Source organism: Gigantopelta aegis, chromosome 10 (genome assembly GCF_016097555.1).
Source record: "Gigantopelta aegis isolate Gae_Host chromosome 10, Gae_host_genome, whole genome shotgun sequence".
NCBI classification, from domain to species: Eukaryota; Metazoa; Mollusca; class Gastropoda; order Neomphalida; family Peltospiridae; genus Gigantopelta; species Gigantopelta aegis.
In genome coordinates this window covers 7,843,972-7,862,326 of record NC_054708.1, presented here as the reverse complement: position 1 = coordinate 7,862,326, position 18,355 = coordinate 7,843,972, and the positions used below count along the sequence as shown (strand labels likewise).

At 35.8% G+C, this 18,355-nt stretch overlaps 1 protein-coding gene across 2 annotated transcripts in view; it reads right to left on the bottom strand.

Moving 5' to 3' along the window:
* The window catches only part of LOC121383445, a 49,282-nt gene extending 36,123 nt beyond the window's left edge, over positions 1-13,159 (bottom strand). For both annotated transcript variants that reach the window (XM_041513486.1, XM_041513487.1), the window contains exon 1: positions 10,853-13,159. In XM_041513486.1, coding sequence (XP_041369420.1) covers positions 10,853-12,988 — 2,136 coding nt within the window. In that variant the 5' untranslated portion in view covers positions 12,989-13,159. The remainder of the gene's footprint in view (positions 1-10,852) is intronic.
* Between the last annotated feature and the right edge of the window lie 5,196 nt (positions 13,160-18,355).

Below are 18,355 nucleotides of genomic sequence, written 5' to 3'. Positions count from 1 at the left end.
ATCATTGATTTAAAAAATTTACTAGCCATGATTAAAAATCCATTAGCCCTACTTTACTAAATAATAGTAATAATCCAATATATCACCTAAAGATGGAGATAAAGTTTAAAAACACTAACATTTAGGGGTTGGGGTAGGGGCAGGATATTCGTAATTACAAAACAGACTTAACTACAACATTTCACAATTTTTGTTTTCACTAGCCATCGGGCATGGCAACTGTAGTTATTTACTAGCCCAACACTGAATATCACTAACCATGGGAGTGGGGCTACCATAATCTAGAAGCCCTGTTAAAAGGGCCTATCACTGGTAGTTGGAAACCTCTTACAATGGAAGCAAACTCAAAACGGTGCCTTTAATTAATACTAAATTTCAACAGTAAACCCACAGATATATGTACAGCAAGTTGTAAAACACAGAAGGGTCATTGTACATGACATCTGTATCCAGTGTTGTTACCAGTTACCATTTCACCCACCCACCAATCCATCCTTTGCTTGAGTCACAAAAACAACAAGTTAACTATGTATAAAATGCTGCAGTGTTCCTGTATTTACACACACACACACACACACACACACACACCCCACTCTCAACCCAACTAATACTGTTTATACTGTAAATATACGGAACAACAAATTAATTTAATTTAATTTTCATTCATTTAGAAAATTAATTAGCTTGAATCCCTTTAGTTTTTAAGTCTATTAAAATGTCTAGTGAAATGTAAGGCCCAATTTTTTTTCATTTCTTTTGTTGTTCAGTATATATAGCTCAGTAGCAGAACACTCGCTTGATGTGGGGCCAGACGTAGGGTCAATCTTCCTCACTGAAAGACATGTCACATGTTTCCTGTTCCAACCTGTGCTCTTGTATACTGAAGCCTTGGTATGTGCTGTCTGTATGACAGTGCACACAAAATACTAATCAAGCCTGTAGAAATGATATCTGAAGTGGTGAGGCACAAATGTTTTTTTTGTTTGTTTTTTTTGTTTTGGGGTGGGTGGGGTGGGGACACAAGTCAGATTTTAATTTTGATGTAGTTCTAACAGAACAAAAACAGTATATTTTCGTACTAAGTATAGGGGCCTGGGCCACCCCTTCCCAATTCTTATGGGCCTGCATGCTAATTGCTACTAATCAATAAATGGCAGTCTAAGATTTCTTAAATCTGTCATTTTCTAACCGAAATCTTTTAATTACCAGTGTGCTGCAGACACACAGAATCCACTGATTATAACAATGTGTCAATTGATGTGTTGCTGAACTATTTCCAACTACTGACCCAAATGAACACTTGTTTTAGAGTGTGGACCAATTGCATTGTACATATTGGAGTGTGACGAATCAACTAGAACCCAGTGCAGACAAGAACAGAACACCATGACCCACACACAATAGCAGCAGCCAGCCCAGGATGTGTGATAAACGACCATCAGATGAATACATGTACAGACAGGGACAACTAACTGCACACATATTTTACAATTGCTCTAAATTAAACACAAAGTCAAAACTTCACTTTAATACTGAACAATGTACAGCTGGGATTTAGCCACAATTTGGGGATTGACAAACGTAGCATTCGTGATTTAATTACAATTGGGATTCTTTTTAAGCCTACTAAATGATGCAACGTACCATTGTTAAATTAATGTATTAGAGAAGATACAATCACACAAATATTTAAACATCAAATTGGGAATTTTCCATGCCACTTGCTTTAAAGAAGGGACATTCTGTTGTACCAAACACAGGCATCACAGAATGCCTGGATAAAGCCGTTTACAGTCATATATATGTATAATATATATCAAACGAAAACCTAAGTCATGTGGGAGTGATGAATCACCATTAAATATTCTACAATGCACAACGCTGAAACAGAGATTCTGTTATAATGCTCGGGGAATGTTGGGCTGGGACATCCTCAATGACGTTATGACCGAAATAACACAACAACTTCATATTTATGCTGATTAAAACTATTATCAAACAAGAACTATCCAGACTGAAAGACACAATAGCTTAATAGTGATCCAGTGAAATAGTTTAAAAAAAGATTTGTTATATGCATGAACAAAGTAAAATCAAATTACTTCATTGACAAATAATTCCAATCTGTAAATACTCTGTTATAAATGTTCAGATTGGTCCAAATGATATCATGTGATTTAAAAACAAAAATGTTCATACATGTAACTCCAATTTTACACTATTTCCGGCAATGCTTAGAAGAAAAGAAAATTTGTTTTTAGCTTTTTTGTTTATTTCAAATTAATAAAATAACTTTTATAAATGTTATTTGTTAATGGTGAATCAGTAATGGTTAAGCTAACAACTGCTGATATTGTTTACATTTAATTTGTATCAAAGATTGTTCTTTTATAGTATTTTATATTGATAAAATAGTCTTATACAAGTTTGGTAAATTAGAAAAATTAGTATGAATGGCTTCATGCTAATGCTCTACATCATTCAAACAGCAGGACCCAATTTTATGAACACCGGAAGCCTAGTTTTGTATGTAAACGTAAATCTACAACTAAACCACAATTTTTATAACTATTAAAGTACAACAAATACAGTTAAAAGTACATATTTAATTTTCTTTTGTCCTTAAAATGCTCCATCTTCTGTAAAGATGTAATTTTCTGTGTGAAATAGATGCCAAACATGTGTATATGTATGCCCGGTGTAACTGCTAGTCGCAGACGTAAACTTACAAATTTTTTGCGAAGCGATCTTAGCCCTAAGATTACCTTAAGCGCATAGCTACCCTATGCACTTAAGTTGATCTTAGGGCTAAGATTGCTTCATGGAACGGGACCCAGGCCTTTAGTTTAGATCGCACTAATGTGTTTTTTGTCTCTCCCGAGCACAGCAAAGTCTTTTTAATACAGTGATGTTATTAGCTGCTGAAGAGTTGCGGATGTTTAGAAATGCATTTCAAGTTATTTTAATCCAATTAAAGCTCATTATCTCAGTGGTTTTGAGGTGAAATGTTCAGATCAGCCTATTTGTATTTATTTCAATGTGCATAATTATTTTGGGAATATGAATTTTGGGCACACTGTTTATTGCCATGACTTTGGTGCAATCTAAAGCCCTGAATAGTGTGAAGCAGTTTTATGATTAATATTTCAATGAGTTTGTTTTGTTTAACAACACCACTAGAGCACAGCTAGGAAAGCACATACCACAGCTTTTGACCAGTTGTGATGCACTAATTGGAACAAAAAAAAAACCCAGTTAAATTAATCCACCAAGGTGGTTCGATCCTGCGATGCATGCACCTCAAGTGAGCGCTCAACTGACTGAGCTAAATCCTTCCCCATGTACTTCAAAGATGGTCAAAACTTATCACGTTTAGTTTTAAAACCGTTTAGAATAATATTTTATATATACATCATTACACGTAGTTAATGTAATAAAAATTCTCCCCACCAAATCGCTATGATTTATATGTACTTCCTGTAACTGATAACACCTACAAAAAACAAGGTATGCTGTAATTTGACATATTGGGTTACTAGGAAGTACAGTCTGGGTATGACAGATGGAGCTGATTACTCATCAGGACTGCAAAATAAAAACTATACACTGAATCTTTCGAAAACATTTTAACTTAGTAGAACTTTCTATTATTAGTAGACCTTATTTCTTCTTCCACAATAATAAGATTTTAAAAGCAAACATTGAGCAAAAACATTTTTAAAATGCAGAATCGAAGTGGAGTAAATGAATCCCTGACAATGCCGATTTACTCAAGGGCAATAAATGTGGAAAAAAAGAGGAAGAGTAAATGATATTGTCTGATATGTCTGCACCAGTTGGCATTTAGGTTTTTAAAAAAGCCCATATTTCAGTCAGCCCTCAAACTTTGAACCAGGAACAAACTAAGTAAATCTTTCCAAAGTATTGCAACAGCAATTTTAAAAACATGCAAGTGTTATCTATATCTATACCAACTGTTTTTAGAAGCAATAACAATACAGAGTTTACGGGCAGAAAACCAAACTGATAGTCTAAACATTAGTTCAAAAGAGCATTCCATGTTGATCAAGACGTCTGTGTGATAGCCAAGCCCAGTTCTACTGTGATAACGGTACAGAGTACATACAACATGGTACCTGCATGTATATTATCAGGCTAACTCTGGGTGCACAAAACAATTTGTCAAATTGTTTATTAAACTTCAAAAACTGCAGAAATCAACAGTTATTTTCTAAAAAATATCAGGTATTACATAAAATTATTTCGCCAAATTAAAATAAAATTTGCCAATTGCTTTCAAAAATCACAAATGGTGAATTTGGCGAGTGCCAGAGCTAGACCTGATTATTATTAGGATGAAAGCACCAAAATAACATAGCAGGGAACATTTTGTTCAGTATAGCATCGCTATTAACTACTAATTATAATTAAGTCATTGTCACCATTATATTGTATATAAGTTGGCAAACTTGTGCCCAATCCATCTGCTGTTTATGTAATAAAAAAAATTCAATCAATTTTCAAACATTTAACTATGCAAGTTTCAAAGATCGCTACACAATTTTAGAAAATTAAACAGTAGTTGCTAATCAGTTTTCTAACTGACAAGAAATATTGCTAATTAAGATTTTGAAAACAAACTATTCCTTGCACATGACTCTACAGTACCTGTCAACATCCACTAGGTCATCCTGTAGGACAAACTCATCTTTAGTTTTACTTTTCACAATTTCAAACAAAAGAGACAAACAATATTTAAAATGCAAGGCAAGTGAACAAGTTTTAACATAGAGCCTGCTGAAAAATCAAACAAATTGTTTTATTGTTTCATTTCTTTGGGGTAAATTATATACATGTAGTTTGCAGACATTAATCCAGGCATTCTGCAATATGGAACATAGACCCATTCCCAAGTGCAGGTGGCAATGGAGACTCCCAGTTTAATGTGTAAATAATTATTTAATTATGTCTGTTCTGATAAATACATTTAATAATGGTGCACTACATCATTCAGTGGCTTTTTAAAAAATCCCAATTATGGTTACATTGCAACAATTTTCCCAATCACATGACAACAGTCATCTATAAGACCGTGACAAAATATCCTCGATAAATCCCAGTGTGACCATAATGTAATCATGCAACAGTGATAGAAATAAGCAGAATTTTTCACTAGTCCACCGGACAAGTACATCTAGAAATCTATTTGTCCACTAATATTTTCACTAGTCCACCGGACAAGTACATCAAGAAATCTACTTGTCCACTAATATTTTCACTTGTCCAAATAAATGTTTTGTTTTATTCAAGTACAAGGACCGTATTTTTGACTGCTCAAAATGAAACTGCACTGAACATTTGTACTTGTCCATTGGATAACCACTGAGGTGCATTTTGCTTGTCTGAGCAGATTTTCACGTGTCAGGACAAACGGACAAGTGCTTATTTCGAACACTGTGCAACCAGTCTGATTACAGTATAAACTAATTACAGTGTAAACAGTATAGTCTGACGTAAATGTTTATAGTTTGACTAATAAGATTGGTATAGTTTGACTATAATGTTTATAGTTTGACTAATAAGATTGGTATAGTTTGACTATAATGTTTAGTGTGCAAGACAATAGTGTAGTTTGACTATAATGTAATTGATGTAATCTAACTATAAAGGTGTAAATCATGTCAATATGAATTAAATGTTTCCATGTATAATAACCATTTCAAAACTGCTATATTAATGAGAAACAGACAGATAAATTCTGTTAGTACTACTAGTAGTTAGTATTACTGTGGCAAGCATACAAAATATAACATAGTGATACAGGGACCCAGTCAGGGCATTAGATCTCACTAATTTGGACACGAGGACTTTTGTCTTCTCAATGCAGGAAGGTTGTTTTACTTTGGTACTGTCATTAACAGCTGCTGTAGAGTTGTCTATATTCAGAAATGCAATGAGTTACTTTAATCTAATTAAACTAACATTTCAGTAGTTTTGAGGTGAAATATTTTGAGGTCAACATGTTTACACTTAATTTGGGCATGGTTATTTGTGGTATATGTATTCTGGGCACAACGTTTATCCTTTCAACTTTGATACAATCTAAAGCACTGCTAGTATAAAACATGCTCCACGAATCGCGATCATTTGGTACATATATATCTTGTGTATCAGTCACTTGATCAAATTCACGTTTAGAAGATATCAAGTTAAAAATGTGTTTGACATAAAAACTTCAATTTTGTTTATTCTAACATCTTGATATATGGTGACAAAGTGATCTATGATAATACGCAATATGATTGTTTTTCACAAAATTATATGCAAGTATAAAATACATAATAATTACTAAAAATAAGTAAACATCTTCTTTAAAACAGCTTTCCCAAAAGACATACAATTATACCAGTTCTCATCTTTCATTTTTAATTAAAACAGGCTTTTGACTAAAACACCCCGTTAATAACGGCCAATTTAAACTGTGATCCAGATAATCCCATCTTATTGCAAGACCTGGGCCATGTAATATTCTTCAAGTGTGTGTAATCGTGTGTCACTGATTACACCATGAACCGATATCCATTACAAGTGACAGGACAGATCAGCACACGACATATCTCCATCTTTCACAGCTATAAAACTCTGGCTATTTTCACCACGACTGATCCACGTGGACTCTACTGAACACAATCCACAAGAATCTACTGAATGTATACTTAGTTTTAGAGAATTTGTTTTATTAAAAGTGTTAGTACATGTATGTATATATAAACCTGTGGGGCTTCAGATCTCATTAATATGGGCACTACGTGGACTTTTGTCTTTTGTGAGCACAGGAATGGTGTTCTAGTTCAGTAGTCATTAACAGCTGATAGTTGAGTTGTCAGTATTCAGAAATGCATTTCAAGTTATTTTAATCTAATTAAACTGGACATATTAGTGGTTTTGAGGTGAAATATTTTGAGGTAGCATGTTTGTACTTAATTTGGGCTTGATTATTTTGAGCATACAAGGTTAACTACTATGGTGTGGTATATTATGGTCTGGTGTGGTATGATGTGATGGTATATGGTGTGGTATGATGTGATGGTATATGGTATGGTATGGTATGGTATGGTATGGTATGGTATGGTATGGACATTTGATGTGGTGTGGTCTGTATTGTAGTGTAAATTATGGTGTGGTATAGTGTTGTACATGTATAAATTGTAGTATAAATTGTGGTGTGGTATGGTGTAATACATGTATAAATTATAGTGAAAATTGTGTTGGTATGGTGTAGTACATGTATAAATTGTAGTGTGGTATAGTGTAGTACATGTATACTGTATTGTATTTTAAATTGTAGTGTAGTATATTTTAAATTGTTAGTGTGCTTTGTTGTGGTGTGGTGTGGTGTGGTGTGGTGTGGTGTGGTGTGGTGTGGTGTGGTGTGGTGTAGTGTAGTGTATAGTGTATGGCAGTGTAAATTGTGTTGTCATGCTGACATGGGGTAGTGTATGGTAGTGCAAATCGTAGTGTTGAATGGTATGGCTTCTAGAATTTTTTTAAAATCAACTAGCCATGGGATCAGTGATTTTAAAAATTGACTAGCCACGATTAAAAATTCACTAGCCCTACTTTATTTTAAGTTAATACAATTTTACTCAATAATAGTAATAATCATATATGTCACCTAAAGAGGGAGATAGAGGTTAAAAACACTAACACTGTGGGTTGGGGTGGGGTCAGGATATTCATATTTACAAAATAGACTAAACTGCAACATTTCTTTTTTCACTAGCCATCGGGCATGGCAATAGTAGTTATTTACTAGCCGAACATTGAATATCACTAGCCGTGGGAGTGGGGCTACCATAATCTAGAAGCCCGGGGTATGGTGTAGTGTAGTGGCTTGTAGTGTACATTGTGGTGTGGTGTAGTGTTGTATGGTTTGGTGAGGTGTGGTGTATTGCATTGTCGTGTAAGTTGTGGTGTTGTGTGCTATGGTGTTGTATGATGTTGTGTACTGTAGTTTAATTTCTGTTTATGATAGTTTTTCTTTTTTTCACTTTACATTTTCAGCAAATACACATATGTATGTACAAGCAACATGAAGTCCTAAACAAGTATTTTTATTACCCATACCATTTTGTATCATGTTTATATCCATGGTGAAATTTTATAATTTTCATTGACAAATAAACATGCTATGAAATAGAACCTTGTTACTATCCTGTTTAGTATTTTGTTGGTGTTTGATGGAAATACACAACAATCACAACTATGACTGTTTTACTGATTAGATTTCACCTACAGAACACTTAACATCCTTCTTCTTACCTAACCAGTCTTTGTGTTAATCACGTTACTGATTGAGTCATGCACTGCCTTGGGGTTAAATTCAGCCACGCGTAGCAACTGTACTTTGTCCTATGTGCACGAAACAGGCACAACCCTTTTTCATTCTTTTATTGTCATTATAAATAAGAACTTATTTAAAGCTCTTTTTATCACGTACATGTATTGTGAGTAAATCATGCGCCATTATAACAACTTTCAATAGACAGGAATGCACTGTATGCATAGCTTAGGTCTGTTGCAATAAATTAATATAACAGTGGTGTACTGCATTATTTTGTAGACTGAAAAAATATATCCTAAGTATGATTTACTGGAGCTAATTTTCCCAATTCTATCAGACATGGGACCCAGGTAAAAAACCTTGATAAATCCCTGACGGCATTTAACAGTTACGGAAAAACAAAAAACTCATTAAATATATAAAATACAAAGATTTTTCACCGAGTGACAGTGATGAGTAATAATAAAATAACCTCATGGACTGTTGAAAAGTGTTGACTATAAACCATTAGTATTTAATGCTGTCCTTGAACTAACATTTTACTCGACAACAGTTGTAAACCATTCTGCATATATATATATATATATATATCTATATATATATATATATATAGACAAAACTACATATATGTGGTTTTCTGATTTCTGTATTCCACGAGTGTATTTCCTGCAGGAAACCCCGATGCCGCAGGCAGAGGGGTTTCCGGCAGGAAATACACTCATGGAATACAGAAATCAGAAAACCACATATATGTAGTTTTGTATTTATTACATACCCTAAATATGGAATTTTGTTTCTAAATAATAGTTTAAAAATTGTAACACTGCTAGCTAATGACGGGGATTTCTCAATTTACACAACTAGGTCAGCTGTGTTACTACGCGGACCGATGAACCACTAATTATTACACATAGCAATATAGTTCTATTTAAATAATAAATAGAAATAAGAAAGAATGAGTGAAGGGTTACTTATAAATATTAATGATATTGTTTGAAATGCCTTTAAAGATAATGTAATAGCTAAAATTCACGAACAATGCAATATTTAATTTGCTCATAATACGTTACAAAACCTTCAGCACGCCATATTAATCAACGAAGAAAAATGTCAAGAATTGTAATGGCTGTGTTGTCATCGTTGTGTTTTCTTTTATTGATGTTCATGGAATTACTCGTTGCTGAAAAGTTGAAGTTTATATTAAATGTGCCTCCATAAATCATCAGTTCGTCCCAAGTTTTCTACGTGAGGAGACGGCGCATGCGAAGTCATTTTTGCTAAAGTCGACGACAGTCACTTTTAGCACCCTTGTTTTGGCTTCATACACAATAAATGTAGTATATCTTATTGTAATTTCACTTGAAATCCATATTTCGTAAAAGGTACAATTTTTTAATCACAAGATTTTGTTCAAACACATTCAGGTGCATTAGTAATGTTAAAAAAATTCAATAGCGATTTTGCATTGGAATTTTTCCAATATTCTTAAAAAGGAAACGTCATGTACTCAGTTTATGGTTATTGTAAGGAGATGCAAAGTGACGTCATTGGAATACTGACGTCATTTAAATTCAAAATTAGCTATATTATTACAATGCCTCGCCACATTAAAATAAAAACTAGTCTACTAACCTTGACCCCTGTCAAATTTCGGTTACAAGCAGACAACGCTGTTTGCTGGTCGGTATTTCTTTTTTGGGTGGGTTTTTTTCATAATTCTGGACAAAATATTAATTTTAAGTTTTAAAAGATGAAATAAATAAAAAGTACCTTTTGTCAAATATATTATATCACAAAATTACCGTTGGATGTGTTTTATTTTTTGTTTACGAAGCCAAAACAAGGGTCCAAAAAGTGACTGTCGTCGACCTTAATCGTGCATTAAAAGCTTGTTGGTGAGTAGTGTTCCCATCTCTAATTTTGGTATCGCGCTCATGAAATTGTAAATATTCGTCACCGTTTTTGTCTGTTTTCATTTCAAATGTTTCATAAAATAGCATTTTGAACATGCATAACAGTTAACTGCTTTAATAGGCAATTCAAACCAAGCACCAACTTTGTTTACATATTGCTAAGGGCATTCCCAGTAACCATGTGCTATAAATAGTAGCGTTGAATACGGCATAGTTCCAGCAGTTGAGTTGAATACGGAAAAGTGTATTTCATTTTTGTATTCAGTACTGTATTTATATAGTAAAGAGTAGCACATGTAGTGGCGACAGCGGATTTCCTCTCAAAGTCTGTGTGGTCCTTAACCATATGTCTGACGCCATATAACCGTAAATAAAATGCATTGAGTGCGTCGTTAAATAAAACATTTCTTTCTTTTTTGAACAAGGATTGGCAAAAACAGTTCAATAATAATTTTGGTCATACCATAATGACTGGAAATCGGTCCCACATCTTGAAACCCCCTCCCCCCCCCCTCCCAAAAAACCCCTTGGACATCTCCATCACTGATCTACTAGTACATCTGGGTAAATGTTTGTCAAAATTCATAACCCTTACCTTTTTGACATTATTTTTCTCTAGCAGCGATCGTTCCAACTTCACCATGGCACCAATAAACTCAATTCGGCACGGTTTAATTTCAGTGGGCTTGTATCCTTCTTGGTAATGTCCATTTTGCATGACATCATTAGTAATACTGGTGAGGTCGAGTCGCGGAACATTATTAGAACTAGCGTACTGTGGACGCTTCTTCACCGTCAGCTGACTGCTGTCAAACACCATCGACACTCCCTGAGATTGAGTCTTTGAGCGAGCATTTTCAATATTTTTACGAGCTGCATCCAGTTCGCTGGTGCCATTCGATATTGAATTGGTGGTGTCTGAAGTAGAGGGTGATGGAGTGTATTTGTTTAGTACTGGAAAATCCACGCCAGAGCTGTCTGAATAAGATTTCAAAGAGTCAATATTCCGCACGATCTCAGGACTAGACCTACTACTGCTACTGACTACAGATTCTTGCTGATGCCCTAGTCTTAATTCTGCTTCCTTCTTCCGCCTGTTGGCAATGAATGTTGGAACACCTCGAATTGGTTCATTAGAACTACTCTCTTCTGACTCATGTGTATCATTTTTACATATACTGTCATCTTGTTCATGAACCTTTGTGTCCACCAAGGCAGATTCTTGGGATTCTTCTGTTGTTACAGTCTTGGAATAGACAGAAGAGTCACTTTTGTGAAACACATCACTCTTATTTTCATGCACATCTGAAGTACGTGTGCTGTCCTCAGATTTGTTTATGAATTCGGTTTTACAAGATGGAATATTCTTTGGTTTAACCGATGGCTTTGATGTGAATATTAACAAGCCACTAGTCGAACCGTTATCCTCTGTTTCATCCCGATACGGGGCAACGGAGGCAACTGTTTTTGCATTGTATCTTGGTGAATTTGATGTAATTGATGAATAATTTGCCTCAGTTTGCCTTGGAGAAACCAATTTCATGGTCTCGGATAATTTTAAAGAAGGCGCTGGCTTTATGGGATCTTTTGGTACGGGCAGAACTGGGCGAGCTGGAATCAGAGGTTTCTTCACAGGAGGTGGTGGCTCCACCACAGTCGGGGACAAAGGATGAACAAAAGAAACCGTGCTCACCGGAACTGGAGATGGAGGAAGAGGGGCTTTCTTGGACTTTTTCGACTCAAAAAAGCTTCGAAAATTGATAACAGTGTTCGGTTTCGGAAGCTCATCTTGGTTCAATTTTTCCTCCTTAAAGTTATTAACGTCAACCACTTTACCCGACTGATCTGGTGTTGGCGACATTGGTGCATTGTTGTCAATACGTGGAGAAACTGGTGTACTTTCGATAATCACTATATCCTGTCTACCTAACTTTACATCTGCAGGCTCAAAGCTATCTCTCGGAGATCTAATTCTTTTCTTTTCCTGATCAGAATCATACACACTCTGCTTGAAAGGAGCCACTGGTACACGTAGAGGTTTTTGTGGTCTAATTCGATGATTTACTTGACTTTCTGCACTTAAACTTCCAGTTGACATATGAACATATAGATTGGGCTTTGTAACAATATCATCTTTTGTTGACTTATGTAATCCTAAATGTTTAACTGTGGGATCAGCAATTAAATTCTCTAAACTTGCTGTGCGTTTGGGGTGAAAAATCCTCTCTTCCCTGGCACTAAGAGAAGAAAACTTGTCCAACAGTTTGTGTACAAACCCTGAACCAGGATGGTACACCTGCTCTTCCTCTGCATCATCAAAAACAGAATCACTTTCCCTCACAGAACCACCGACTTCTGCTATTTTCGACCCTTCTTCTACTTTAGAATCTCTATGAGAAGTTTTGATGCCAAAAGACTTGAAAAAGGGGTTGTTCTGTACGGACACAATATTTTCTGAATCCACAACAGTGCACGTTCCATCTACCTCGCCCATTGTCTCTGGAGATTTGTTAGAATTGTAATCCTGTATATTTGACGACAGATCACAGTCAACACGCAAACCATTCAAGACAACATGGTCCGTGTTTGTCTTGCTCCTCTCACCCGAATCCCGTCTCCATGATGAACCGGAATATCCTAAAGTGTCAGACGAAATCCTATCCGGCCGATTTCCCAACACGTTTGATGTCCTCATATGTGGCACAGATGCCATTTCCACTAACCCTGTCATAAATAAACGTTACGCGAGCAGCTCACCATGTCGTACTGTTACAAAATAACACGACTGATGATCGTTGACTCACATGAACAAAATCGCTCCCTCCTATCCTGACAAGCACGGAAGGTAACACATTATGGAGTGACGTCACAAACTATTGAAATTGAGAACCAAGGTGAAGGACGGGAAACCCGACTGGAAACGAATGTTTTGTAATTAATGTTTGAATATTTATATCATATATTATTCCGTTAAAAGTGTCTTATTTGTCTATGCAAACATTAATGAACGTTGTAAAGGAAAATGATTATTACCACGTATTTTGTAGCGTAGGGAGTCAAATCAATTTAAAAGTACGCATGCGTAACATTTGACCTCGCACAGTGCCTGTCCCGTTTCATTCATTCATTTGTGGATCCGCCCATTTTTATACATAGCAACAATCTTGAAGCGTGTTATTAAAATAATAAATCCATGTTCAAACAATTTAAAGTATTTATTGTATAAAGTATTCCATACAAACCAAATTTAATGAAACTGGCGACATTTCCATTTTAAACAGTTTAACTTTTGTGGGTAAAGTTATTTTCCATTTGTCACAATATTCCGAAATCGACTTTTATATGTGGTCGAATATATTTTATTACTTTAAATGATATCACCATATAACGATGAATCATTTTTAATGTGTATTTTATAATTTAAAAACTAACTCTTAGTTTAGTATGTTTGCTTTTTTAATCTTTGTCAACGTGTTTTTACCTATTGACTGAGACTCAGTCTTTAAAGTAATTTATCTCTATCACTTTGAGCAAACACTTGGAGAGAGAGAGAGAGAGAGAGAGAGAGAGAGAGAGAGAGAGGAGAGAGAGAGAGAGAGAGAGAGAGATAGAGTCTTCACAGCTAAACATAGTTGTCCATTCTATTCTACCCAGCTAATCATTAATGTACCATATAGATTCACCTGCATCCACTTGAACATTCATCCCTCTAGCCATTCATGTAGCCTACTAGCCTAAATACCCTGCTGTTCGAGAGCTACACGGACATTTGGATGGTTGTGATCACTCTCTGCTGCCAGAGATAACCGTACAGCGAAAACACGGAATGGCTGCTTACCAAAATGGTAGGCAAAGATTCCTGCTCTTATACAACCAAAATCCTATGTTTAATGCTAATTATCTTTACATTGATAATTTTCGAGTTTGCCGATAACAAATATTTCAAATTTTAACCACTATTACATACACTACAGGAAGAAATCTGACAGCAACCCTTTTCAATAATGTTCCTGTTAAATACATGAGGTGCATTCCTCTATCCTAAATCCACTCTGAATAGATGAATATTATGTGGATGCTTGGATGAATCAAGTTTTAGTGAATAAATGGGTGGATTGATTCATCTATCCATCCATCCATCCAATTATCCATCCATCCATCCAATTATCCATCATCCATCTATCCTATCCATCTATCCATCCAATCATCCATGCATGTATCCATCCATCCACCTACCAATCCATCCATCCATCCATTCATCCACCTACCAATTCATCTGAACATCCATCCATTCATCCACCTACCAATCCATCTGACTATCCATCCAACCATCAAATCATTCATTCATTCATTCATTCATCCACCCACCAATCCATCCATCCAATAACAAAAGTTATTCTTCTAGTACCGGTATATTATATAACAGTGCTTGGCTTGACCAGTGATGTCTTGACATGTACAACCAACAGCCACTCAGTCTGAATAAACCATGTGCTTCTGTCACACAAAACTCTAAGAAATGAATAGTGTTCTTGCTGTCAGTCTAAATGCCTTAATTACCCAAACATACAAAAAATGTCTGGCCTGTTTACAGAAAAATTATAGCCACAGCTGTTGCACCTATTTTAATTGCATCATTTCTATCAACAATCCTCAATCAATCTCTAAACGGCAAACAATGTTTTATTAATGGGAAATGTCAGGGATAATTGTAGTAATAATTAATATTTAGCAATAATGACCAAATACCCCAAGCCAGTCATTAAATAAACATATTAATTACAATCATTACAAAATGTTTAGTTTGTAGTAGTATACTACACTTCAATTTAATAAGTTGTGTTTGGGTTAAAACAAAAATTAGTTTTGTCTAACAACACTACTAGACTGACTGGACATCGAGGCTTAAGCTACATCCCACTCACTGTTTGGGTTAAAAGCACATTTTCTTAAAAGTATCAGGCTTTGAGCATCAGACAAAAAACTTATTCTTTTTAGCATAATAATAATAAGCCAATCTCATTATTGCATATTAACTTAACTGGCCCCATGACTGGTATATCAAAGGTGGTGGTATGTACCATCCTGTCTGAGATGGTGAATATCAAAGATCCCTTGCTGCTAATGAAAAAATGTAGCAAGTTTCCTCAAAGAGAATATGTTAGTTATCAAATGTTTGTCATCCAAAAGGCGGCAATTAATAAATCAATGTGCTCTAGTGGTGACATTAAACAAAACAAACTTTAACTTTTAACTTTATTGACACAACAGTTTAATTTCCAGTGAGCTCTGTCAGGTTTAGGTTTGTCTAACCAGTCTTAGGAAGTGGCAGTCCTCCCACAGAAGTGAAGATACTGATACATCTATCATACTGGGAAGTGGCAGTCTTCCTACAGAAGTGAGGATACCGACACATCTATCGTCCTGAGAAGTGGCAGTCTTCCAACAGAAGTGAGGATACCGACCCATCTATCTATTGAGACAGAGAGAGAGAGAGAGAGAGAGAGAGAGAGAGAGAGAGAGAGAGAGAGAGAGAGAGAAAGTGATAGTGAAGAACAGAGGTCCTCCTCCCATAGGTAGCTGAATTCCTTGGCTGGTGCAAGTGTGTATGTTGGTGGGGGGGGGGGGGGGGGGGTGGGGTGGTGGTTTCTGGGGTTAAAACCAATTTATGCACAGTGAATATATTTTGATATTGGTAAATTGCAGATAGCGAATTGCACAACAGTTATATTATTGAAAACAATGTTCACCAGTTTTATTTTTACACTTGACTTGAGAGCCGGGTCTGAGTAACTTTATTTACATACCAATAAAGGTTTAGGCACATGCACCCTGGGCACAGCCTCTAGTACCGCCAGTGACTGACTCCAGGGCAGAAGAGGAAGAGATAGTTTGAAGTTAGCAGAAAATACACAATTAGTGCATTAATTTTTTTCTTCTCTCTCTTCTAAAAATGTTAATAAAATATGTATCAAGTCATCAAGGTACCAAAATGGCTGATTCTAAAGCATTATTACCAATTTTAAAAAAGGACAAATATTTTTCTTTGATTTTATCATTAAAAAGTGACATATAGCTCACCCGTGACATGTGAAAAGAAACTATTTTCCTAATATATAAATAAGGGAGATAAACATACATGTATTGAAAGATAAAATGTTTATTTCCCTTAGAATGTCAGTTGGCATTCAATGACTAAAATATGAGAACATTTATACAATTTGGTTATAATACATGTGTGACAATGATGACAAATTATTACTATTATTTAAAAGTACAAAGTTTACCACATCCTTTCTTCTCTCAGTAACCACTAACAACTAACCCACTGTTCTGGGTAGACAGCACAGATAGCTGAGGTGTGTACCCAGGACAGCGTGCTTGAATCTTAATTGGATATAAGCATGAAAATGATTACTGGGAGACATTTAAGATATTACCATATTGATACCATATAAATTCACATGTTTAGAGGAGCTAAAAGTTACTCTTCTTAAACTAGACTTGGACGAGTGATGGAAAGCGGGAGTGATAGCTCACCTTAAGCGGCCAGGTCTGAGACATGGATCCAAGAAATATTTTAGAAAGAGAATAAGAAAGGGCACCAGGTTTCTCTATCATAAAGCTACCTTTTGCCAATTTAATTCAGAATTAACCAATAGCTCACCTTTCTCTTTCCATAAACCGTTCCAAAATGCGCCAAAATTACTTCAAGAAATTTGCACATAATGTTAGCCTTTTGACTTAATCCTACGGTATATTCAAAATTTGCACATAATGTTAGCCTTTTGACTTAATCCTACGGTATATTCAAAATTTGCACATAATGTTAGCCTTTTGACTTAATCCTACGGTATATTCAAAATTCAATAGCACCAAAAATGCCCCCACCCGCTACCAACCCTGGTTGGGCTGCTGGTGTTATCTTGCACTTGTCAGCACAGGTGGTCCCTTCTTCCTACTCACCCCAACCTTTTTCCTGTCCTGGATGGAGCAGCCGGCCCAAGCCGACACCTGTGCCCATGACAGGCATGCACTACAACAGCTTATTCTGAATGAGTGGACATTAAACCCTATGACCTGACCTGACCTTCTCTGTTATTATTATCTACTAAGTGATGCAATAAGCATATGTTGGAACTCAAGTAGACTGTAGTAGAGCTGTTGAGGTGTTCTTTAAAAAATCTTCCTTTCTTTCTATGACTCTTAAAACTACTGTAATATTAGTGTATTTAGTGATATACCTGGTAGTAGCCTACAAGGGGCAGGATTTAGCTCAGTCGGTTGAGTGCTCGTCTTAGGTGCTTGCATCACAGGATAGAACCACCTCGGTGGATCCATTCAACTGATTCGATTTTTACTTGTTCCAATTAAATGCACCACAACTGGTCAAAGGTTGTGGTATGTGCTTTTCTGTCTGTGAGAAAGTAAATACTTAGTGCCTGAACCTTTCTGGGATATAGGCACATTAATAAAGTTTCCTAATCCTAATCCTAATTGAGCTCTTGCTGCTAATGCAGGCCCATAGCCAGGATTTGGGGGGTGGGGGGTAGGCTATGGTGAGGCACAAAGTGCCTCACACAAGGGCACGAAGCATTGACGAATATTGAAAAAAGTCACCCCCCATTGGCTACAGGCCTGTAATGGAAAAATGTAGCAGGTTTTCTCTCTAAGATTTTATGTCTGAGTTACCAAATGTTTGGCATCCAATATGGCTGATGATTAATCAATTAATATGCTCTAATGGTATCGTTAAACAAAATAAACGTTTTTGATAGTATACTACACTGCGTTTGTATATATATATATACAGTAGGCTAATGAACTCCACGTGGCAGTCATAACCTTTTAAAACTTCCTTTTGACTCTGTTTTGTGTAATGATACGAATTTTTATTATAGTAACGGTTTGGACGTTTTTTATATAATGAACTCCATGCATCATCCCTTGTCGTATAACATCAATGCACACCAATACAGTGCAAAATAAATTTTGAATCCAAATTGTATTGAAAATATGATACAGGTAACAATTGAATGTCATATTTAATAGGCAGCACAAAGGCATGTACAGAGGCGGATCGATGGGGGGGGGGGGG